General features: G+C 46.0%; 1 protein-coding gene across 4 annotated transcripts in view; it reads right to left on the reverse strand.

Annotated features, from left to right (window-relative positions):
• RARG (retinoic acid receptor gamma) overlaps window positions 1-24,904 on the reverse strand; it is a 289,456-nt gene that overhangs the window by 80,877 nt on the left and 183,675 nt on the right. The window contains exon 1 of one of the 4 annotated variants that reach the window (XM_063952107.1): window positions 11,433-11,524. The exons of the other annotated variants lie outside the window; for them this stretch is intronic. Within the exon in view, the coding sequence (XP_063808177.1) occupies window positions 11,433-11,445 (13 nt within the window). The 5' untranslated portion in view covers window positions 11,446-11,524. Of the gene's footprint in view, window positions 1-11,432; window positions 11,525-24,904 lie in introns of those variants that run through there. 4 annotated transcript variants of the gene reach the window in all.

Here is a 24,904-nt window from a genome sequence, read left to right on the forward strand (position 1 = left end):
TGCTCACAGAAGATCCGTGGCCTCTTCCTCTAAGGCAGGACCTGCTGCAGCAGGGGCCCTGTCTGTTCCAAAACTTACCGCGGCTGCGTTTGACGGCATGGCGGTTGAACGCCGGATCCGAGCTGAAAAAGGGATTCCGGAGGAGGTCATTCCTACCCTGATCAAGGCTAGGAAGGATGTGACATCGAAACATTATCACCGTATATGGCGGAAATATGTTTCTTGGTGTGAGGCCAGAGCTGCTCCTACGGAGGAGTTCCATTCGGGCCGTCTGCTTCACTTCCTTCAAACGGGAGTGAATTTGGGCCTAAAATTAGGGTCCATAAAGGTCCAAATTTTGGCCTTATCCATTTTCTTTCAAAGAGAATTGGCTTCTCTTCCTGAAGTACAGACTTTTGTGAAGGAAGTGCTGCATATTCAGCCTCTTTTTGTACCTCTGGTGGCGCCTTGGGATCTTAACGTGGTATTAAGTTTCCTCAAGTCACCTTGGTTTGAACCACTCAAAACAGTGGAGTTGAAATACCTCACTTGGAAAGTGGTCATGTTGTTGGCCTTAGCTTCTGCAAGGCATGTTTCGGAATTAGCGGCTTTATCATATAAAAGCCCATACCTGATTTTTCATGTGGATAGGGCAGAGTTGAGGACTCGTCCTCAATTTCTGCCCAAGGTGGTCTCATCTTTTCATATGAACCAACCTATTGTCGTGCCTGTGGCTACACGGGACTTGGAGGACTCCGAGTCCCTGGATGTGGTCAGGGCTTTGAAGATTTACGTGACCAGAACAGCTAGGATCAGGAAGACTGAAGCTCTGTTTGTTCTGTATGCGGCCAACAAGGTTGGCGCTCCTGCTTCAAAGCAGACAATTGCTCACTGGATCTGTAACACGATTCAGCAGGCGCATTCTACGGCAGGATTGCCATTGCCTAAATCGGTTAAGGCCCATTCCACTAGGAAGGTGGGCTCTTCTTGGGCGGCTGCCCGAGGGGTCTCGGCACTACAACTGTGCCGAGCTGCTACTTGGTCGGGATCAAACACCTTTGCAAAGTTCTATAAGTTTGATACTTTAGCTGAGGAGGACCTCCTGTTTGCTCAATCGGTGCTGCAGAGTCATCCGCACTCTGCCGCCTGTTTGGGAGCTTTGGTATAATCCCCATGGTCCTTACTGAGTCCCCAGCATCCTCTAGGACGTTAGAGAAAATAGGATTTTACTTACCGGTAAATCTATTTCTCGTAGTCCGTAGAGGATGCTGGGCGCCCGTCCCAAGTGCGGACTACTTCTGCAAGACTTGTATATAGTTATTGCTTACATAAGGGTTATGTTATAGTTGGTCTGTCTTGAACCGAGGCTATGTTACTTGTTCATAGTGTTAACTGGGTAGCTTATCACAAGTTATATGGTGTGATTGGTGTGGCTGGTATGAATCTCGCCCTTAGGTTACATAAATCCTTTCCTCGTACTGTTCATATCCTCTGGGCACAGTTTCTCTAACTGAGGTCTGGAGGAGGGACATAGAGGGAGGAGCCAGTGCACACCCAGAATCCAAAGCTTTCTTAAAGTGCCCTATCTCCTGCAGAGCCCGTCTATTCCCCATGGTCCTTACAGAGTCCCCAGCATCCTCTACGGACTACGAGAAATAGATTTACCGGTAAGTAAAATCCTATTTTTTTTATTGTGAAGCAAACAACAAATAGGACAAAATAACTGAAAACTTCAGTGTGCATAAATATTCACCCCCCCCCCCCCTAAAGTCAGTACTTTGTAGAGCCACCTTTTTTGCGGCAATTACAGCTGCAAGTCACTTTGGATAAGTCTCTATGAGCTTGCCACATCTTGCCACTGGGATTTCACATCTTGCCACTGGGATTTTTGCCCATTCCTCAAGGCAAAACTGCTCCAGCTCCATCATGTTGGATGGTTTCCGCTAACAGCAATCTTCAAGTCTGACCACAGATTCTCAATTGGATTTAGATCTGGGCTTTGACTAGCCCATTCTAACACCTTTAAATGTTTCCCCTTAAACCACTCGAGTATTGCTTTAGCTGTATGCTTCGGGTCATTGTCCTGCTGGAAGGTGAACCTCCATTCCAGTCTCAAATTACAGGCAGACTGAAACAGGTTTTGCTCAAGAATATCCCTGTATTTAGCACCATCCATCTTTCCCTCAACTCAAAACAGTTTACCAGTCCCTGCTGCTGAAAAACATCCCCACAGCATGATGCTGCCACCACCATGTTTCACTGTGGGGATGGTGTTCTTGGGGTGATGGGATGTGCTGGGTTTGCGCCAGACATAGCATTTTCCTTGGTGGCCGAAAAGTTTTTAAGTCTCATCTGACCAGAGCACCTTCCTCCATACATCTGGGGAGTTGTCCACATGCCTTTTGGCAAACTCAAAACGTGCCTTCTTATTTTTAACACTAAGTAATGACTTTTTTTCTGGCCACTCTTCCATAAAGCCCAGCTCTATGGAATGTAAGGCTTTTTGAGGTTATATGCACAGATACACCAGTCTCTGCTGTGGAAGTCTGCAGCTCCTTCAGTGTTACCTTTTGGTCTCTGTGCTACCTCTCTGATTAATGCCCTCCTTGCCCGGTCTGTGAGTTTTGGTGGCCAGCCCTCTCTTGGCAGGTTTATTGTGGTACCATGTTCTTTCCATTTGAAGATGATGGATTTGATGGTGCTCAGGGGGATCCTCAAAGATTTGGATATTTTTTTATAACCCCACCCTGACTTGTACTCCTCAACAACTTTGTCCCTGACTTGTGTGTAGAGCTCCTTGGTCTTCATGGTGTGATGCCTCTTGCTCAGTTGTGTTGCAGCCTCTGGGGTCTTTCAGAAAAGGTGTGTTTATACTGACAGATCATGTGACACTTAGATTGCACACAGGTGGACTTCATTTCACTAATTATGTGACTTCTGAAGGTATTTGGTTGCACCAGAACTTTTGAGGGGCTTCATAGCAAAGGGGTGAATACATATGCACATGCCAATTTTATATTTTTTATTAATAAAAATATTTTTTTATATACATTTTTCTCATTTCACGTCACTAACTTAGACTATTTTGTGCAGATCCATAACATGAAATTCAGATAAAAAAAAATTATTTAAATTACAGGTTGTAATGTAACAAAATAGGTAAAAAGCCAAGGGGGGTGATTACTTTAGCAAGGCACTGTATGTATTTATAGAAGTTGTGCATGATCCAGAGTAGACAGTAGTGAATAAGAGCTGACAAATGTATCATAACTTTTAAGTAGGAAATGTCATCAATCTATCAACTTTTCTTCAGTTTACATTGCCCCATTGCAAGTAACATTCATAACTATATGCCCCATGATTAGATAAGTTGATGGTCTCGCAGTTTTTTCCCCTACTCATCCTCAAGGTCAATGCTCTTACTAATGTACTACGGTGTGGGCAATATATGCCTTATAATGCATGAAGATATTGGAGAGTCTCAGAAAATCTGGAGGAAAACCGAAAAGCTTTGAATCACTGCAATCAGTATACAAAGCCAAAGCCAGCTTAAAGGCAAGGCTAATGAGGCAAATGCCTCAGGCACCCAGCAATCAAGAGCACCCAGAACGCTTATTGTGTCCAGTTGCTTTGTCTAGGTAAGACAGGGAAAGCTGCGGTATTCTTTTTATTTAGCCTATTGTGGGGCCCCTAGATGTAACTTTTTGCAGCAGCCTCAATTGTACATTGAGACAGCTCTGATACTGTAGTTGGGAAGTCTCATGTCTTATGTACAGTCATGCTCACTGGAGAGAAGAAATGTTTTAATTTATTTTATCATAAGTATCTTGGTGCTCACTATTTCTGATATTTGGTACTTACATTAGGCAAGCTTAGCAGTGACAGGGGTCAATACTTGCAGCGCTCTTTTCAGCTGTGCTATGCTAACAGAAAGCCTGTATGCTCCACTAATAAGTCTGTTTCTCCATGTGTCCTCCTTATACAGTTTTGCCTAACATGTCAAACACAGGTTTAGAAGGAAACATACAATACTTATGTGAACTGCTGACCAAATCACAACCAGAACTGCAAGCACACTTAAGGCAACCAATCTGTGTAGATTTTGTAGATGATCTCTGGAAACTGAGTATGGGGACTGCAATGGGCACCAATACCTTAAGGACTCCAAACATCTGCAATTGATTTGGACAATTCCCCATTTTGCAGATGATTGGGGGGTAGGGGGAATCTGCAATGTATTGTGTACACTAATTTTCGACTTCACCCAAAAAGTGATCATATTTGGTAAATAATGTTGTCCAACATGTAGTACGTCAATGACCAATCGGGGCACTAGATTGCTAGTGTATGGCGATAATCCAGCAGTTTGGCCACTGTAAGAATTTCACGATTGGCAGATCTGTGTTTGCTGAAAATTATCTGCAAATCACTGATAAACATCGGCAGTGTATGGTTCACACATTGGTGGATTGGAGATTCGTTAAATAGGGTGGGGGGGGGGATCGCAGAATCGTTGAATATGTTTTTTTTTTAAAGTTTGCTGATGTATGGGCCTGTTACACATAGCAATGCCGTAAATATATCTATTCTCCTCCCACTGCTCTGTAGACTTTGTCCTTCTGTCAGGATCCCAATACCACTTGCCTGCAATACACAAATGCTCTGTATTACCTTAAGGGGGGTACACACGGAGCGATGTTTAGCTCATTTCTAAGCAATCTGACTAGATTGCTTAGAACATCGCTCCATGTGTAGGGGTGCCGGCGTCAGCGATGCGCGGTCCCGCGCGTCGCTATCGCCGATGCTAGATTAGCCAATCTAGCAGGTCGCTCATTTCACCGCTGGCTGAAATGAGCGACCCCCCGTGGCCGTCCCCCCCTCGCTCTGCTTCACATCGCACTGTGCTGAGCGGGGGGAGAGATGTGTGCTGAGCGGTCTGTGCTAGACCGCTCAGCACACATCTCTGGGGAAATCTCCCCGTCAGTATGGCCCTTAACTGTTTACAAATTAGGGGCCCTACTCACTGGCCGACCCGCCGCCGAGCTGCCCGACGGCGGATACGGCCGACGAGCGACCTGGCGGCGGGGGGGCAGTGACGGGGGGAGTGAAGTTTCTTCACTCCTCCCGTCACGCGGCTCCATAGAACTGCAGGCAAATATGGACGAGATCGTCCATATTGGCCTGCATGCACAGCCGACGGGGGACCAGCGATGAACGAGTGCGGGACCGCGCATCGTTCATCGCTGGAGCCTCCACACTGAAAGATATGAACGAGTTCTCGTTCATTTATGAACGAGATCGTTCATATCTTTCAAAAAATCGGCCAGTGTGTAGGGCCTATTACAGTGATCTTCTCATGACGTAACATTCGCTGTGCAGTCGCTTTAAAGTGCATGCTTCTTTACATACCGTGCAAGGGGCCATTTTGTGAGCTATATTAATATTCATAACATCGTTGCCTACGAATCCCTATGAACCCTTAGCTTTACTGAGGGCATGGTTACAAGGAATATGATGTAAAATACAATATAATACTGTCTACACTGTACATCTGTATTGTACAGTACAGTCTATACAGTGCCACAACTTCTCTACATCCTCCATAGCCCAGACTTAACAGCAGCCTCCATAAACAGGAGCTTAGTGTAACATAAAAAAGGTACATATCATGTTTCACACATGTGCCGCAAGCATTGGAAAAAAAAAGTAAAATACGTTCTTTAGGAGAACTACTGTATGCAGCCTTAAGGCCATATTTCTTTGTTGCTGGAGCAGATGTGCTAAGTGGTGATAAAAGCTGGAGTGCTAAATAGGCCTCTCAGCAACTGTGCATGCGCAAACGCATGTGGAAAATATGTGCACACGGGTACGGCTTATAGCGTTTACTAATTACTATCAGAAAAGGGCTAGTTGTTATTAGATGTAGCAATGTATCTTCGTGTGGATAAGTGAGTGCGCTTTTTGGCGCTTTCTCCTCCAGCCTGATTTCTCCTCCGTCCATGGATCTGCTTTGTGCCTCTGTCTAATGTTTTACACACCTCCAGTGCCCACTTCTTTCCCTCTCTCTGTCAGTCCCTCTCTGCCTTTCTGGCTCTTACGCTCCCCTTAGGTCAGGATGCAGTGGTACATTCCTGTGGCGTGAAACTCTGCATTTTCCTTTCAATCCGAGTTGCCTGTGAGAGGGAATACACCCCCCTCCTTTCCTCTCTCTCCCCTCCCTGTCAGTAAGATGCAGGCAGCCAGCTCTCTATGAACCCTGCCAGAACCCCCTTTGGGTGCAGTAACCTCCCTGTGACCCAGCCCTGTGTCAGTCCTTCCTTCTCTGCCTGCTACACAGTTTTCCAAGGCATTGATACTATTACACGCCTGCCCTCTCTCTCCCTCTCCTGGTCCCTCTACTTTCTCCTCTTCTTTCCTTATCCCTTCTCCCCCTTTTTGCTCCATCTCCCCTCCTCCAATGCCTGGTTTTATTTCTCTTGGTGCCTTCTCCATATTCTTCTGAATAGCTTAATTTTTTTTAACCGCTTTTACTTTTTCTTTCTGAAGAATCATTTCCCTTTTCTCTGAACTTACACCACTATATATTTTTCGGCATTCCCTGTTCCTTTATGTGCGTTTCTCTGTCGCTCATTTTAATTTTACATTTTAACAAACATGTGGTTTTGTTTTTCACCTTCATTTGTTTCTTTTTTATCACTTTTACGTTCATATTTTATCTTCTTACCACCAAACTATTTTGTGCCTATTTGTCCCTTTGCTGTTTCCTGTCCACCCCATAGTACCTTTCCTCACCGTTCTCTCTCTCTCTTTTTCTCACCTTCTTTATGCCTCAGTACATATGTTTTTAATTTCTCAATAACCAATGTGGACTTTAATCTCATATTCTATATGCAGCTGTGACGGCATTGAGAAAGCACAGCATAGTTGTAACTGATTCAATGGCATCTTTTATGTTCCTTACCAATCAAACACCATAGACTCCATTTTCAAGAGAACTTAAACCCTAGAATGTTATATATGTTACCAGATCAGCACGTCTGCTGTGTGCCTTGTGCTCAGCCCTGTCTGCGCAGGCAAGTCAGCAGCCAACAACACACAATGTGGTCATAGACATCCCATAGTGTGCAGAAATCTAGAACTTGGAATCTAATGCCTTTTTCCATATTTAATGCAAACTAAGTTAAATTTGTCAGACTGCTAACATCGGTTGTGCAAGTTATTAGTATTCCCACCTATTAAAGGGAAACTATCACCAAACAGTGATTTGTGTTTTCCGTAGTCCCTTCATTCCCAAATGCCATAATATTGGAGGTCCAATAGCTGCAGCCTCCCCCAGTCCCACAATGGAGGATTTTTTTAGGCAATGGCTTCTGAAGACTTTTGTTTTGTTTTTTAGCTACAACAATTCAACCTATAGTAATGGGGTGATGCCAGTGGGTGGTGGGTGACCAATGACATGGCTCAATTGGATTAATTCATGTAGCTAAACTATCCCTCCACATGTTGTTATCATACTATACTGTAAGCAATAAATAATTAGAAAAAGCAAGAACAAAGTTGCCACACACCCCACACCGCCCACCTATGCCAAAGCCACCCCCCTCTTGTGCTGACCTGGCTACCCCCTCCTTGAAGGGGCAACCACAAAGTCGGCAAGTATCTAATACCTTAACCCCCGACCCTAACCCAGCTCTAACCTCCGTAATCATAACCATTAACCCTAATACCTTATCCCAAACTTGAGGTGCTGTATTCTGCGGCATGTCATCCCTAGCGACATCACCTGTCTGCCCTTCTACTGGGCCAACGGGGGATGTTGCTAACAACCTGTGGGAGAGCGCATATCATGGGTACACACTAAACAATGTAACTGATATGTCGCTCTGATCCGTGGGAACGGGCGACGTATCATCTAGCGTGTACCCAGCTAAAGATTGTGTAGGCTGCAAAAAAACAAGAAAAGTCATAATATACAATTTTGAAAGAGTTATTATTAATAAAAAAACAACAATAAAGTTTAATCAAAGAGATGTCAAGTGTCATTGAACATTTTTTATTCAGGAAAGAAAGTTGTACTTACTTATTTGCTATGTAACATTATAAAGGAGTGCCACAAGTTAGGCTTGCAAGCCTACATTGTATAAAACTCTTTGATAAAGTACACAGATAGGCTCCGTGGTGTAGTGGCAGATACCTCTGTCTGAAGACTGCACTATGTTAAAGTCATCACGGACGGGGCATGTTGCAACTTCGTTCCCGGTGAGGCTACCGCACTCGGGGTATGGGCTGCAGTGGGAGGGCGGGCTGCCGGTCTCAATGTTGGTGTGCAGTGGTATGCAGTGTTTCTCCCCGACAGCCAGTGTGATGTTACTGGCACGATGCTCCTGCTTCCGGGTTGAGAAGGCCGGTGCACAGGGAGGGTTTGGGACGCATTTGTTTTTTATTAGGACCTCATGCGGTTCTTGGGCCACATGTTTGACACGTCTGCCCTAACCCCTAACCCAAACCACTAAAACAGTCCTAATTTCCTAACCCAATCCATTAATCTAACCCTAAACCATTCCCTAGGCCCCTAACCTAACACTAAGATTTGCAGTAGGTGGTGTGCTACTGTTAGGGATGGCCATCAACCATCAATGATTTAAAATCATCAATGGTTTATGGCTAATGTCGAATACTTTTGGCATCAATGTGGATGGTTTCCCGCCATTGATACTACAGAATCACCCGATGGTTCTTTTTTTCTTAAAACAAGGAGAGACAGAGCATAGCCCCGCCCCCAACACTCACAAAGCCCCGCCCTTTGGTTCTGATTGTCCCACAGGCCAGTCATTGAAAGAATAGGGATGATCATCGATTAGTGTAACCATTGATGGCCATCTATTATATATTTATTTATAACCAGTGCACACATATTCTGCAGCGCTATACAGAGAATATTTGTCCATTCACATCAGTCCCTGCCCCAGTGGAACTTACAATCTATGTTCCCTACCACATGTTCATGCACACACATTCACGCTAGGATTAATTTTTTGTTGGGAGTCAATTAACCTACCAGTATATTTTTGGATTGTGGAAGGAAACAGAGCACCCGGTGAAATCCCACGCAAGCACGGGGAGAATAGACAAACTCCACACAGTTAGGGCCATGGTGGGAATCAAACCCATGACCTCAGAGCTGTGAGACAGTAATGCTAACCATTACACTGTCTGTGCTGCCCTTTTTATAGTTTACTACCATCGATGGTTACTTACCATTTTGCCATCGATGTTAACGATCGATGGAGAACACACCTATGGCCATCCCTAGCTACTGTGCTTTAATCCAATACTACAGTATTATGTAAGTATCATAACAATAATATGAAGGTGTTCTATGAATGAGGCAATCCTATAAGATCACAGCTTTTTAGGTACAGGAAAGAACATATGTGTGTTGAAAGAAAGATGAATTGGCCAACGCAGGTTATTCATATAGAGTTAACACCCTCAAAAGCAGAAGTTGGTATTTCCATCAGTGGTTTTTTACGCCCAAGGCTTGCCGCGCCTCTGCTAGTTCCAGTTACTGTCTTTGGTCACACACATGGAACCAGTTATAATCTGGAGAAGACTTTTTGGCACCTTGGGGTGGAATCTCTAAAAAAAATCATTAGCATATGGAAAAGGTTTTGAAGCATAGGGGAAGTATAGCTAGAGTATTGCTTCATATACAGACACAATGGCAAGCAGAGCAAGTGAGAGATTTACACTTATAGAATCACAATGACAATGAATAAAAAGCCATTTTCTGGTATAAACAGACTATGACATCATTTTTGTCTTGCACATGTGTTAAATAACAAAGAATAGTGCTCTCTGCTTTTCCCCTCTAGTTCTGTGTATAGAAATGGAACTATACAAATAAAGCGACAAGTAAGTACTTAACATTAGACACATGGAGAACACACACACACACACACACACACACACACACACACACACACACACAGATCTATGTGAAAACAAACACACTGGATGCACGGAAATGAGTGATGCGGCACGTAATTACCGTTAATGCGGCCTGCTGTGTAATGCTACAGTTTGTCACAGCGAGCATGTGGCTACGATAATAATTAATAATAATTTATATAGCTCTCTTTCACCAATAGGACTGACATGAAGCTCCCACAAATCCCACCGCATGGAATGAGTGGGCGGGATCCAGGAGAGTATTTTATTCTCCTGGGAGAACTCTGAAATTTCAGCAGACTCCCATATATACTTTCTTGAGTTGAGCAAGTGCTCTTAGACTTCTGCCTCAGTCATATAATGGAACAGGATGGCAGCATTCGTAAAGGAGCACAAGTCTGCACTAGCTGAGATTTTCCACTCCTCGGCGCTCACCTGGGTGCAGTGAGTTTGCAGAGGCGTGTTCAGAGAGTGAATGACAAGAGATGTACAGTGAGCAGATTATCAAATTAGCTCTAAGGGCCTGATTCAGAAGTGGACGTTAATCACGTTGCTGCTGCATCTTTCTACACAGCGGGGAAGATATGCGAATGTCGCGGCCACTGTCTTTTGTACAGAGACACCCACCGCCACGTCTCAGAACTGGCCTCTTGCATACAAAGACGCTGCAACAGACACACATTGGTTGCCCAAACAGACCGCTGTGCGTCCAACTAAGCCGCTGGGGCCAGTGTGATGCTGTGTCCAAAGAAGCTGCTGGCTTTGACACAACTACAAATGGGTTGCGACATACCTCCATATTAGTAGCCAACCCCCTGTTACCTCCCACAAATCAATTTCAATTACTCTGCATCCTAATCCACACTAAAACCTCCATCACAGGACCATGGCGGCAGGTGTGCGGTGCAACTTTTTTGAAGCATGCACAGCAGAAAAAGCATCGACCAGCTGCAAAAGTATAGGAATTGTTTCAGGAGCAACCAATCAACAGTTGGTTCATAGCAACCAATCAACAGTTGCTTTTATCTGTACAGTGCATGCAGACAATGAAAGCAGATGTCTGACTGGTTGTAACAGTTTTGTTCAAAATTGCACCAAATGTAATGCTGAGCAAATAACTCTCTTTCTAATTTTAAGTGACGCACAAAGTAAGTGTCAGAGCTGCAGGGGTTAAAGAGCTGTGTGATCTGCGGAAAGGTTGTGGGTAACCTGCAGCAGCTGAGCTTGGTAATTGGAACCAGAAGGAGCTGCAGAAAGGTCCAAGCGTAGTATAAAGGTAACAGCACAGATCTGCCGCTCCCTCTCCTACTGACACTCATGCCTTTATGGACAGATCGAGACATTCCCTCACTCCCTTGTCCCACATCTGGAGAGACGTCACATCCTGTCAGCGAGACTCAGACACAGCTAAGAAATGCCCCATAGCTCTGCCGCCCATAGCTGCCAGACTGAAAGCAAAGTACAATCAGGACCATAAAGTAAACTGTTATTAAGTACATTACCTCGTATAACCATTTATTTCAATCTCTTGGCAAGGAAAGTGGGCTTCAGTGAGGGTACCATAATTATTCTGTAAACCCTTTCTATAAACAGGTTCAGTATACCGAGGGATCCCTCTAGTGCAAGAATAAATGGAAAAGACTCAGGATCCCTATTTAAACATGAAGCTGAAGACCAAGCTATTTAACTCTAATAACACTAAAAGCTTAGTCCAGTCCCACAAACCGTGAGCTTCAGAACAGAATGTGAACACGCAGTCCCCAGACACGCCCTGCCCAGAGTGAGAAAGAAAATACAGGTTTCCTGTTCTAAACAAATCCATATTGGTTTGGGACCGCAGTACAATTGCAGTAATTCTCTCTCTCGCCCTCTGTAAGAGTGGTGCTGATCTTTCTTCCTCCCGTTATAGCGGGCAGAGTCCTCTATTTCTGGAATAAAATGACATTTGCACAGTTGGTGGAATCATTATATACAGGTTTGCATGGGGAAGCTGGCAGAACCTAGTGTATCTTCAGGCTTTCGCGGGTGGTACCACCTTGATTTATAGGGTGATGTTTTAGTGGGGTTTTGCCAACAACAGGGCTTTTTACCATTTCATAAATATACCCCTCAGGAGTAAAGTAAAACAAGCTAGAAGGTGTAATTGTGGAAGAAAAAAATATTGCATTGCAGTAGAGGCAAGTTTAACGCATACTTGCCTACTTTTGAAAAGTAGTTTCAGGGAGATTATAGATCGCACTATAATGTGGAGAGAGCACGGTGCCATTGAGGGGGTGTGTCACATTCCAGCCAAGGGGTGTGTTTATCTCCACCTATGGGTGTATCTATTCTATTGTCTTAGGGGTGTGTCCTGCAGTGGCAGGTGAAAGCTAAAGTACAAAGGGCCTAATTCAGATCTGATCGCTCGCTACTTTTTGCAGTGCTGCGATCAGATAGTGGCCACCTATGGGGAACTGTATTTTAGCTTTGCAAGCGTGCGATTGCATGTGCAGCCGAGCGGTACAAAAACATATTGTGCAGTTTCTGAGTAGGTCTGAACTTGCTCAGCCGCTGCGAACACTTCAGCCTGTTCGAGCCCGGAATTGACGTCAGACACCCGCCCTGCAAACGCTTGTACATGCCTGCCTTTTCCAACCACTCCCAGAAAACGGTCAGTTGCCACCTGCAAACGCCCTCTTCCTGTCAGTCTCCTTGCGTTCGGCTGTGCGAATGGATTCTTCGTTAAATCCATCGCACAGCAACGATCCGCTATGTACCCGTACGACGCACCTGCGCATTGCAGTGCTGCGCAGTGAAAAAGCAAACAGATCTGAATTAGGCTCAAAGAGCAGTGCTGACTTAACACTGACAACACAGCTACATTACACGGCAGGGCTACGCACCGACAACACACCTACATTATTATACACATACAGTATATGTGACATACACATGTGACAGACATTATTTTGGCCTTTAAAGTTTAAACTGTAATGTTCTTAATTTTTTTTTAAACGGTCCACTGCTTTCACTCCCGCCACTGCCGATAAAGTTTTGGCCAGTGAGCCCTCTCCAAGTGTGCTAGCGCTACTTTGCTAGCCGTTCACCGCTACTTATAACCCTGCGCCGGTGGCTGGCCTTTAAACATAATGATGTCTCCCCTACATGTCCCACAGTAAATTTGTGGGGCAGTGGGAGAAGGGAAAAAATCTGTGTAGGGGGAGAGGGAGACTGAGGATACTGCGAATGGGGAAAGGGGGAGTTTGGCGCTGTGAGGGGAAAAAGAGTAAGCCTAAGCAACAAGCCACTCACTGATATTGGACCAGCTAGTAATAGGGGCAGTAATACAGGTTCTCTCATGCCTACCCCAGAGGCAAACATATATATAATACCTGCATGCTGACACACAATGCTACAGATGCCACCAGGTCTTACAGAGGACAAACCCCTAACTCTCCCATGTACAGTCCGATGCCAAAGTACAGTATGACTGTTCATTGTGCATGACTGGAGCATACAGCAGATTCAGAATGGTGGGTGGCATGCAGTGTGCATGTGCCACAGATGAGCCCTGTGTGGTGCATACATTTCCTTCCCTTTGTCTCACCCAGCACTGGGCACAGCTCCTGGCCGCCGGCCTCTCCGCAACTATACAGTAGCCAAGCGCGTACAGTCCTGGACACGGGGATCCTCCAGACCGCACACAGCGCCCGCTTCCCCTGCTCCCTCCTCCGCCTTTGTTGTGCACCGCGCACCCCCGGTGGCCTGCAGATGACAGGAGCAAGCTGCCCGGGTCCATATGTGCTGCCAGTCTCTCACTGACCGGGGCCGTGGGATGTACCACTCACAGGGCGATCGGCGGGGGGATTATATGGCAGCAATGACGCAGCCACACTCGCTACCACCCACAGTTCTACCGGCCTCCCCTTGCATGTACACGCCATTTTCTCACGGACTGGGGGAAGGGGTGTTTTTAGTGGGAATCCGGGAGCTGCAGGACAGTGTGCGGGGCACTGTGGCAAAATACGGGAGCCTCCCGCTAAATGCGGGAGGGTTGGCAAGTCTGGTTTAACGTGTACAGATCTATTTAAAGAAACATTAATGCTCAGTATTTGTTCGCTACATACAAAAGCAAGCGGTATTTCTCTAACGTCCTAGTGGATGCTGGGAACTCCGAAAGGACCATGGGGAATAGCGGCTCCGCAGGAGTCTGGGCACAACTAAAAGAAAGCTTTTAGACTACCTGGTGTGCACTGGCTCCTCCCACTATGACCCTCCTCCAAGCCTCAGTTAGATTTTTGTGCCCGGCCGAGCTGGATGCACACTAGGGGCTCTCCTGAGCTCTTAGAAGAAAGTATATTTTAGGTTTTTTATTTTACAGTGAGACCTGCTGGCAACAGGCTCACTGCAACGAGGGACTAAGGGGAGAAGAAGCGAACCTACCTGCTTGCAGCTAGCTTGGGCTTCTTAGGCTACTGGACACCATTAGCTCCAGAGGGACCGACCGCATGGAACTGGCCTTGGTGTTCGGTCCCGGAGCCGTGCCGCCGTCCCCCTTACAGAGCCAGAAGCAAGAAGAAGTCCGGAAAATCGGCGGCATGAAGACTTCTGTCTTCTCCAAGGTAGCGCACAGCACTGCAGCTGTGCGCCATTGCTTCTCATACACACTTCACACTCCGGTCACTGAGGGTGCAGGGCGCTGGGGGGGGGGGCGCCCTGAGCAGCAATAAAAACACCTTGGCTGGCAAAACAATCACAATATATAGCCCCAGAGGCTATATATGTGATAATTACCCCTGCCAGAATCCTTAAAAAAAAGGGAGAATAGTCCGCGAAAAAGGGGCGGAGCTATCCCCCCTCAGCACACTGGCGCCATTTTTCCCTCACAGTTCCGCTGGAAGGAAGCTCCCTGGCTCTCCCCTGCAGTCTACACTACAGAAAAAGGGTAAAAAAGAGAGGGGGGGCACTAAATTTAGGCGCAGTAAATATTATAGCAGCTATAGGGGACATAATTCAGTTAGTCCCTGCAGTATATAGCGCTCTGGTGTGTGCTGGCATACTCTGTCTCCCCAAAGGGCTTCTGTGGGGTCCTGTCCTCTGTTTAGAGCATTCCCGGTGTGTGTGCGGTGTGTCGGTACGGCTGTGTCGACATGTTTGAGGAGGAAAATTATGTGGAGGCGGAGCAGATGCCTGTAGAAGTGATGTCACCCCCTGCGGGGCAGACACCTGAGTGGATGGTTTTATGGAAGGAATTACGTGCAAGTGTCGACTCCTTACACAAAAAATTTGACGACATGCCAAATGCGGGACAGCCGGCTTCTCAGCTTGCGCCTGCCCAGGTGTCTCAAAGGCCATCAGGGGCTCTAAAACGCCCGCTACCTCAGATGGCAGACCCAGATGTCGACACGGATACTGATACCAGTGTCGACGACGATGAGTCTAATCTAATGTCCACTAAGGCCATTCGCTGCATGATTGAGGCAATGAAAGAGGTGTTACACATTTCAGATTTAAACCCAGGTACCACAAAAAAGGGTATTATGTTTGGGGAGAAAAAACTACCCGTAGTTTTTCCCCCATCTGAAGAATTAAATGAAGTGTGTGAAGAAGCGTGGCTTTCCCTGATAAAAGATTGATAATCTCAAAAAAATTACTAATGGCGTTCCCTTTCCCGCCAGAGGATAGGGCACGTTGGGAAACACCTCCTAGGGTGGATAAAGCGCTCACACCGTTGTCTAAAAAGGTGGCACTTCCGTCTCCGGATACGGCCGCCCTGAAGGAGCCTGCGGATAGAAAACAGGAGGCAATCCTGAAGTTTATATATACACACACAGGCATTATACTTAGACCAGCTATTGCGTCAGCATGGATGTGCAGTGCTGCCGCTGCGTGGTCAGATTCCCTGTCAGAAAATATTGACACCCTAGACAGGGACACTATTCTGCTAACCATAGAGCATATAAAAGACTCAGTCTTATACATGAGAGATGCACAGAGGGAGATCTGCCAGCTGGCATCTAAAATAAGTGCATTGTCCATTTCTGCTAGGAGAGGCTTATGGACCCGGCAGTGGACAGGGGATGCAGATTCCAAAAGGCACATGGAAGTTTTGCCTTATAAGGGTGAGGAGTTATTCGGGGATGGTCTCTCGGACCTCGTTTCCACAGCGACAGCTGGGAAGTCAGCATTTTTACCCCATGTTCCCTCACAGCCTAAAAAAGCGCCGTTTTATCAGGTACAGTCCTTTCGGACCCAGAAAAACAGGCGAGGAAAAGGCGGGTCTTTTCTGTCCAGAGGCAGAGGTAGGGGAAAAAGGCTGCAACAAACAGCTAGTTCCCAGGAGTCCTCCCCCGCTTCTTCCAAGACCGCCGCATGACGGTGGGGCTCCACAGGCGGAGCCAGGTACGGTGGGGGGCCGCCTCAAAAATTTCAGCGATCAGTGGGCTCGCTCACAGGTGGATCCCTGGATCTTTCAAGTAGTATCTCAGGGGTACAAGCTGGAATTCGAGGCGTCTCCCCCCCCGCCGTTTCCTCAAATCAGCCTTGCCAGCAACTCCCTCGGACAGGGAGGCTGTGCTAGAGGCAATTCACAAGCTGTATTCCCAGCGCGTGATAGTCAAGGTGCCCCTACTTCAACAAGGACGGGGTTACTATTCCACACTGTTTGTGGTACCGAAACCGGATGGTTCGGTGAGACCCATTTTAAATTTGAAATCCTTGAACACATACATAAAAAAATTCAAGTTCAAGATGGAATCGCTCAGGGCGGTTATTGCAAGTCTAGATGAGGGGGATTACATGGTATCCCTGGACATCAAGGATGCTTACCTGCATGTCCCCATTTACCATCCTCACAAGGAGTACCTCAGATTTGCGGTACAGAATTGCCATTACCAATTCCAGACGCTGCCGTTTGGTCTGTCCACGGCACCGAGGGTGTTTACCAAGGTAATGGCGGAAATGATGATACTCCTTCGAAAAAAGGGAGTTTTAATTATCCCATACTTGGACGATCTCCTGATAAAGGCGAGATCCAAGGAGCAGTTGTTGGTAGGAGTAGCACTATCTCAGGAGGTGCTACACCAGCACGGTTGGATTCTAAATATTCCAAAGTCACAGCTGGTTCCGACGACATGTCTACTGTTCCTGGGAATGATTCTGGACACAGTCCAGAAAAAAGTGTTTCTCCCAGAGGAAAAAGCCATGGAGCTGTCGTCTCTAGTCAGAAACCTCCTGAAACCAAAACAGGTGTCGGTGCATCACTGCACGCGAGTCCTGGGAAAGATGGTGGCTTCTTACGAAGCAATTCCTTTCGGCAGGTTCCATGCCAGAATCTTTCAGTGGGACCTGTTGGACCAATGGTCCGGATCGCATCTTCAGATGCATCGGCTAATAACCCTGTCTCCAAAACCAGGGTGTCTCTACTGTGGTGGCTGCAGAGTGCTCATCTTCTAGAGGGCCGCAGATTCGGCATACAGGACTGGGTCCTGGTGACCACGGATGCCAGCCTTCGAGGCTGGGGGGCAGTCACACAGGGAAGAAACTTCCAAGGACTATGGTCGAGTCAGGAGACTTCCCTACACATAAATATTCTAGAACTGAGGGCCATTTACAATGCCCTAAGTCAGGCAAAATCCCTGCTTCAAAACCAGCCGGTACTGATCCAATCAGACAACATCACGGCAGTCGCCCATGTAAACCGACAGGGCGGCACAAGAAGCAGGACGACGATGGCAGAAGCCACAAGGATTCTCCGATGGGCGGAAAATCACGTGTTAGCACTGTCAGCAGTGTTCATTCCGGGAGTGGACAACTGGGAAGCAGACTTCCTCAGCAGACACGATCTCCACCCGGGAGAGTGGGGACTTCATCCAGAAGTCTTCACACTGATTGTAAATCGTTGGGAACGGCCACAGGTGGACATGATGGCGTCCCGCCTAAACAAAAAACTAGAGAGATATTGCGCCAGGTCAAGGGACCCTCAGGCGATAGCGGTGGACGCTCTAGTGACACCGTGGGTGTACCAGTCGGTTTATGTGTTCCCTCCTCTGCCTCTCATACCAAAGGTACTGAGAATAATAAGAAAACGAGGAGTAAGGACAATACTCGTGGTTCCGGATTGGCCAAGAAGAGCGTGGTACCCGGAACTTCAAGAGATGATCTCAGAGGACCCATGGCCTCTGCCGCTCAGACAGGACCTGCTGCAGCAGGGGCCCTGTCTGTTCCAAGACTTACCGCGGCTGCGTTTGACGGCATGGCGGTTGAACACCGGATCCTAAAGGAGAAAGGCATTCCGGAGGATGTCATTCCTACGCTGATTAAAGCCAGGAAAGATGTAACTGTAAAACATTATCACCGCATATGGTGGAAATATGTTGCTTGGTGTGAGGCCAATAAGGCCCCAACAGAGGAATTTCAGCTGGGTCGATTTCTGCACTTCCTACAGGCAGGAGTGTCTATAGGCCTAAAATTAGGCTCCATTAAGGTGCAGATATCGGCTCTGTCGATTTTCTTCCAAAAAGAACTAGCTTCACTACCTGAAGTTCAGACATTTGTAAAAGGAGTGCTGCATATTCAGCCCCCTTTTGTGCCTCCAGTGGCACCCTGGGATCTCAACGTGGTGTTGAATTTCCTAAAATCACATTGGTTTGAACCACTGAAGACCGTGGATCTTAAATATCTCACGTGGAAAGTGGTCATGTTATTGGCCTTAGCTTCGGCCAGGCGTGTTTCAGAATTGGCGGCTTTGTCATGCAGAAGCCCTTATCTGATTTTCCATATGGATAGGGCAGAATTGAGGACTCGTCCCCAGTTTCTCCCTAAGGTGGTATCAGCTTTTCACTTGAACCAACCTATTGTAGTGCCTGCGGCTACTAGTAACGTGGAGGATTCCAAGTTGCTGGACGTAGTCAGGGCCTTGAAAATTTATGTTTCCAGGACGGCTGGAGTCAGGAAAACTGACACGCTATTTATCCTGTATGCACCCAACAAACTGGGTGCTCCTGCTTCTAAGCAGACTATTGCTCGCTGGATTTGTAGCACAATTCAGCTGGCGCATTCTGCGGTTGGACTGCCGCGTCCTAAATCAGTTAAAGCCCATTCTACAAGGAAGGTGGGCTCATCTTGGGCGGCTGCCCGAGGGGTCTCGGCTTTACAACTTTGCCGAGCTGCTACTTGGTCAGGGGCAAACACGTTTGCAAAATTCTACAAATTTGATACCCTGGCTGAGGAGGACCTTGAGTTCTCTCATTCGGTGCTGCAGAGTCATCCGCACTCTCCCGCCCGTTTGGGAGCTTTGGTATAATCCCCATGGTCCTTTCGGAGTTCCCAGCATCCACTAGGACGTTAGAGAAAATAAGATTTTACTCACCGGTAAATCTATTTCTCGTAGTCCGTAGTGGATGCTGGGCGCCCGTCCCTAGTGCGGATTGTCTGCAATAATTGTACATAGTTATTGTTTAATAACGGGTTATTGTTATGAGCCATCTGTTGAGAGGCTCAGTTTTGTTTCATACTGTTAACTGGATATGGTATCACGTGTTGTACGGTGTGATTGGTGTGGCTGGTATGAGTCTTACCCGGGATTCAAAATCCTTCCTTATTGTGTCAGCTCTTCCGGGCACAGTATCCTAACTGAGGCTTGGAGGAGGGTCATAGTGGGAGGAGCCAGTGCACACCAGGTAGTCTAAAAGCTTTCTTTTAGTTGTGCCCAGACTCCTGCGGAGCCGCTATTCCCCATGGTCCTTTCGGAGTTCCCAGCATCCACTACGGACTACGAGAAATAGATTTACCGGTGAGTAAAATCTTATTTTTCTCATGCACATGGCTATGAAAAGACAAATAAATGCATTTGCACTGCATGCCTTGCAACATACTTTTTCCAGGTGCAAATCTGAACTTCTTGCCTGGACATGCTCCTAAAGGGCCTGCCACACTGGACGATATTTTAAACGATATCGCTCATTTTCACCCTTCTGAGTGACATTGTTTAAAATACCACCCAGTGTTGTCGATGTGAACAATGGCCCTCATTCCGAGTTGATCGGTCGGTATTTTTCATCGCATCGCAATGAAAATCCGCTTAGTACGCATGCGCAATATTCGCACTGCGACTGCGCCAAGTAATTTAACAATGAAGATAGTATTTTTACTCACGGCTTTTTCATCGCTCCGGCGATCGTAATGTGATTGACAGGAAATGGGTGTTACTGGGCGGAAACACAGCGTTTTAGGGGCGTGTGGATGAAAACGCTACCGTTTCCGGAAAAAACGCAGGAGTGGCTGGAGAAACGGAGGAGTGTCTGGGCGAACGCTGGGTGTGTTTGTGACGTCAAACCAGGAACGACAAGCACTGAACTGATCGCACAGGCAGAGTAAGTCTGAAGCTACTCTGAAACTGCTAAGTAGTTTGTAATCGCAATATTGCGAATACATCGGTCGCAATTTTAAGAAGCTAAGATACACTCCCAGTAGGCGTAGGCTTAGCGTGTGTAACTCTGCTAAATTCGCCTTGCGACCGATCAACTCGGAATGAGGGCCAATGAGCGATGCGTGTTCCCGCAGGTCGTCGACGAGGTTGCCTGTCGTTTGTCCCTGCAGCTCAATACTGGCTATTTATGGTGCATATCATTCAGTGTGGCCGGTGCGAATGATGAACGATGAGCGATGACATGTAAATGCAGAACAAACATTTAAATAAAAGTGCCAAAACCCTATAGGCAAACGATTTAGGCGTCATTCATGATATCGCTGAGTGTCCGCTCTATCTCGTTCATTATCGTTCATCTGAGAGTCCGGGAAGTTCAAGGGAAAATAATGAACAATATCGTTTATCTTTCATGTCATCCAGTGCGGCAGGCGCTTTACTCTAAATGAGGCCCTAAGTGAGTAATAATAAATTTATCCAGAAAACCAATATATATAGCTTAGTAGCTTAGCACCTGAAGTATATTCAAGTAAGCTTTTTTTTTTAGTATACATATGGTATAGGCATCAATAATTCTGTATAAATAAAACTATAAACGTATAAATATTTTATTTTGGAACATGAATTGCAGAACTTTAGTTACTCTGCTCAAGGTTTAAGTGACTTGATGCCACTCACTGCAGGAAAAAAGGGTAGCTGTGTTACCATGCATTAGCCAACAGTGTTATTTATTAACCCAAGTAGCCTGCCTTCAATATGACCCATTGGGTTCCAGATGATAGGTCGATCCCATATAGTCAACATGCATTAGGTTGATGAATACAAAAGTCGACATGATCAAAATGTCGACATGTAAAAGGTCATCAGTCCTTAAGGTTGATAGGTACAAAAGGTCGACAGGTTCAAATGGTTGACATGACAATGGACGACACACATATGGTCAACACTAGTTTTTTTTTAAACATAATATTGTTTATTTTTTCACCCTTCTCATCATTTACCAGCCATGTGGACTACGATTGGGAATAGTGTCCTTATCTGAAACGTGGCACTAATTGTGGGTCACGTGTTTCAAAATAACCCCTTCCCCCAAAAAAAAGTGTGTCGACCTTTTCTGTTCCGACAATTTCCATGTTGACCTTTTGACTGTGTCCACCTTATTTACCTGTCTGCCTTTTCAGGTGTCTACCTTTTATATGTCAACCTATTGAGCATGTCGACCTTTTGACCCTGTTGACCTATTGCATGTCGACCATTTGGGGTCGACTAAACAACTGTCAACCTAATTATGGCCAGCCCAATGATCCACACCCTGACCCACTATACCCCAGACACAACTTTATATTTCCTGAAACAACATCATAGTGTCCTACAGTAGATGGAACTGAATTAATAAAATATATATATACAGTATATATATATATATATATATATATATGGGTGTGGATCATTAGATCGACAATGTTTAGGTCGACCACTATAGGTCGACAGGGTCAGAAGGTCGACAGGGTCAGACGGCCGACGTGTTCTAGGTCGACAGGTCAAAAGGCCGACATGAGTTTTTAATGTTTTTTTGGTGTCGTTTTCTTCGTAGAGTGACCGGGAACCCCAATTAGTGCACCGTGTCCCCTCGCATAGCTCGCTTCGGGGAAGGTGCATCGCTTCGCTCGGCACAGATTACCGTTCCAATCGTAGTCCACGTGGATCGTTAAGTATGAAAAAGTAATAAAAAGGATTTAATAAAAAAAAACTCATGTCGACCTTTTGATCTGTCGACCTAGAACATGTCGACCTTCTGACCCTGTCGATCTTCTGACCCTATCAACCTAGTGACTGTCGACCTATAGTGGTCGACCTAAACATTGTCGACCTAGACAGTGTCGATCTTCAGACAGGATCCCATATATATATATATATATATATATATATATATATATATATATATATATATATATAGAGAGAGAGAGAGAGATTTATAATACTAGGCTACTTACTAGACTGTTGACTCAATGATAGGTAAGCTATTTCATCTCAGTGTTCTGAAATACCTAAATGGTACATTTCTGAATGCACTAAGGGATACCGTTAAGGCCAAAAGCATATTTCAGAAAGAAAAATGTTATAATAGGAAGTCATGCTCTGAAGCTGGAAAACGAGCGTCTCAGGGGAAGTGTCAGGAAGTACTGCACAACTTTAGAATAATGACAGTGGAATCAAGGACCAGACCCCCAACAATGGTGGAATAGATTAATAAATCCACCGGATCATCAATAGAGAGGAGTCAAAAAATAAAATACAGTAAGAAAATGGAGAGACGTTCAGGTCTTTCAAGAGAGCATAAAGCATGCTTTACCCGAGTTACACTGTACTGGTTCAAGCAAAGGCTGAAGTTGCGCACACACAGCTGCTTAGACAGCTAACTTGGAATCCATCTGATAATAACTTGGGCAGTCTGATAATCCTATTGGCCAATGAGCCTAGTTGTCATTTAGCCAACGGAACTGGACCCCATGTGATCAGGTAAACTATCCAAGTTGGCCAGCCACTGTGGTCAAACCAGACATGAGGGGAGATGTGTCAAGCCTTCTAACAAGTGGATAAATTGTCCTTAGCAACCAAACAGCATCTACTTATAATGTTTAAAAAATATACTTGGTTGCAATGGGCAATTTCTTCATTTATCCACTCTTTATGAGGTTTGATACATCTTCCTCATTGACCCATTTGCTCCCAACCTGATATATTGGATTGGAAACTATATGGGTAGATTGCTAATATACGGATAGAGATGAGCCAATCTGGAAGGATACTGTAGACAAGGGAATATCTTCTTCATATAATAAAGTCAAGTAATTATTATATACTAACATTTGCCCATAGCTTTGCTTGTGTGGATGTTTGGTATTTACGAAGACAGTAATGTAAAACTGCAAATGGGAGAAGCAGCTGGCCCTGAGATCTATGCCTGCAGCCCTGAGCGTTTGCCCCTGCGACTTAAGGGCCCTACACATTGATCGATCCGCCGCCGAGCTGCCCGACGGCGGATACGGCTGACGGGCGACCCGGCGGCAGGGGGGCAGTGAAGTTTCTTCACTTCCCCCGTCACCCGGCTTCATAGAAGTGCAGGCAAATATGGACGAGATCGTCCATATTGGCCTGCATGCACAGCCAACGGGGCACCAACGATGAACGAGCGCGGGGCCGCGCATCGTTCATCGCTGGTGCCTCCACACTCAAAGATATGAACGTTATCTCGTTCATATCTTTGAGGATTATCGGCCAGTGTGTGGGGCCTATTATTGTCATATCAAAGCAGACACTTACAGGAAACTGCAGACATATGAATTGAAAAGGAAAACTCTTGGGGATAAGGTGTATACATGGTATAATGTAAACACAGTCTCACCTGCGTCCCATCTCGTTAGAATCTCTGCCACAATTACTGTAGGTTACTCTGCAGAGCAGTCACTTTAATTTGGGTTCTGTTGCACAACTTGGGCGGAGTCAAGTTTCACAGAAGCATGATCAGAACACAAACTTTCAAGGCAATGCTGTGTGCTCGAAGTCCAGCTGCTAAGTGAATTTCATAAATTACACACATATAGTAATTTTGGACTTGAGGAACCTGCAAACTGCACACTCGGCGTGTCAAGCGTTTGGTTTTTCCTTAATTGTTCCTCTCCCTGATGTCATATCGAGATCATACATACCTCAGTTTCTTTCTAAAGGGCCGATTCACACCCTGACGCTGAAGCAATTTCTGCACATCTGTGCATGCCTGTACGAGCATGTGCAAGGTCCAAAACTGCGTTCTCTTCAGAATGCAGTTTAAGACCTGGAGGGGGTGGGAACGGGGTGTCGCCGACGATTTTTATGGCTGTTGATGCCCCGTTTTAGGGCACAGAGCGGACAACGCAGTCTTGTCCGGACTATTTGCGGGGAGGGCCACGTCGGCTGCATGACGTGACATGCAGCCTCTGCAACCCTTAACATGGCGGGTAGCCATCTGCCTTCGCAGCTAGACTGCGCAGGCAGAGGGCTACTCGAAACATGCAAAAGCATCGCCGCCATGCGATGCTCTCGCATGTCTGTGGAGGAGGGGGGCTGGATTCGGCATGCATTGCAGACTTGCCCTGTGCTGGGCGCCCCCCTGCATGTCAATGAAATTGATTGTAGATGTGCCCTAGGTCACTAAGCTATACAACAATGAAAACGCAATCCAAATTCATCCAGTAGTTTTTGCGTGATTCCAAAACGAACAGACAAAAATTCCAAAAATTTATGTTTTCGTCTCCACAGGTCATAAACAGTGCCTAGAAGTAAATTTCTCAAAAAAATAAATTGGTATGTACAGACACAATCCTTACAGTTTTATTATATGTGTAGATTATGTAGGTTTATAATTCCAAAGTTAAAGGCCCTACACACTGGGCGATATATTACTGAAAGATATGAACGATCTTGTTCATTAATGAACGAGATACCATTCATATCTTTCAGTGTGGAGGCAGCAACGATGAACGATGCGCAGCCCCGCGCTCGTTTATCGTTGGTGCCCCGTCGCTTGTG

Source organism: Pseudophryne corroboree, chromosome 2 (genome assembly GCF_028390025.1).
Source record: "Pseudophryne corroboree isolate aPseCor3 chromosome 2, aPseCor3.hap2, whole genome shotgun sequence".
Classification (NCBI taxonomy): Eukaryota; Metazoa; Chordata; class Amphibia; order Anura; family Myobatrachidae; genus Pseudophryne; species Pseudophryne corroboree.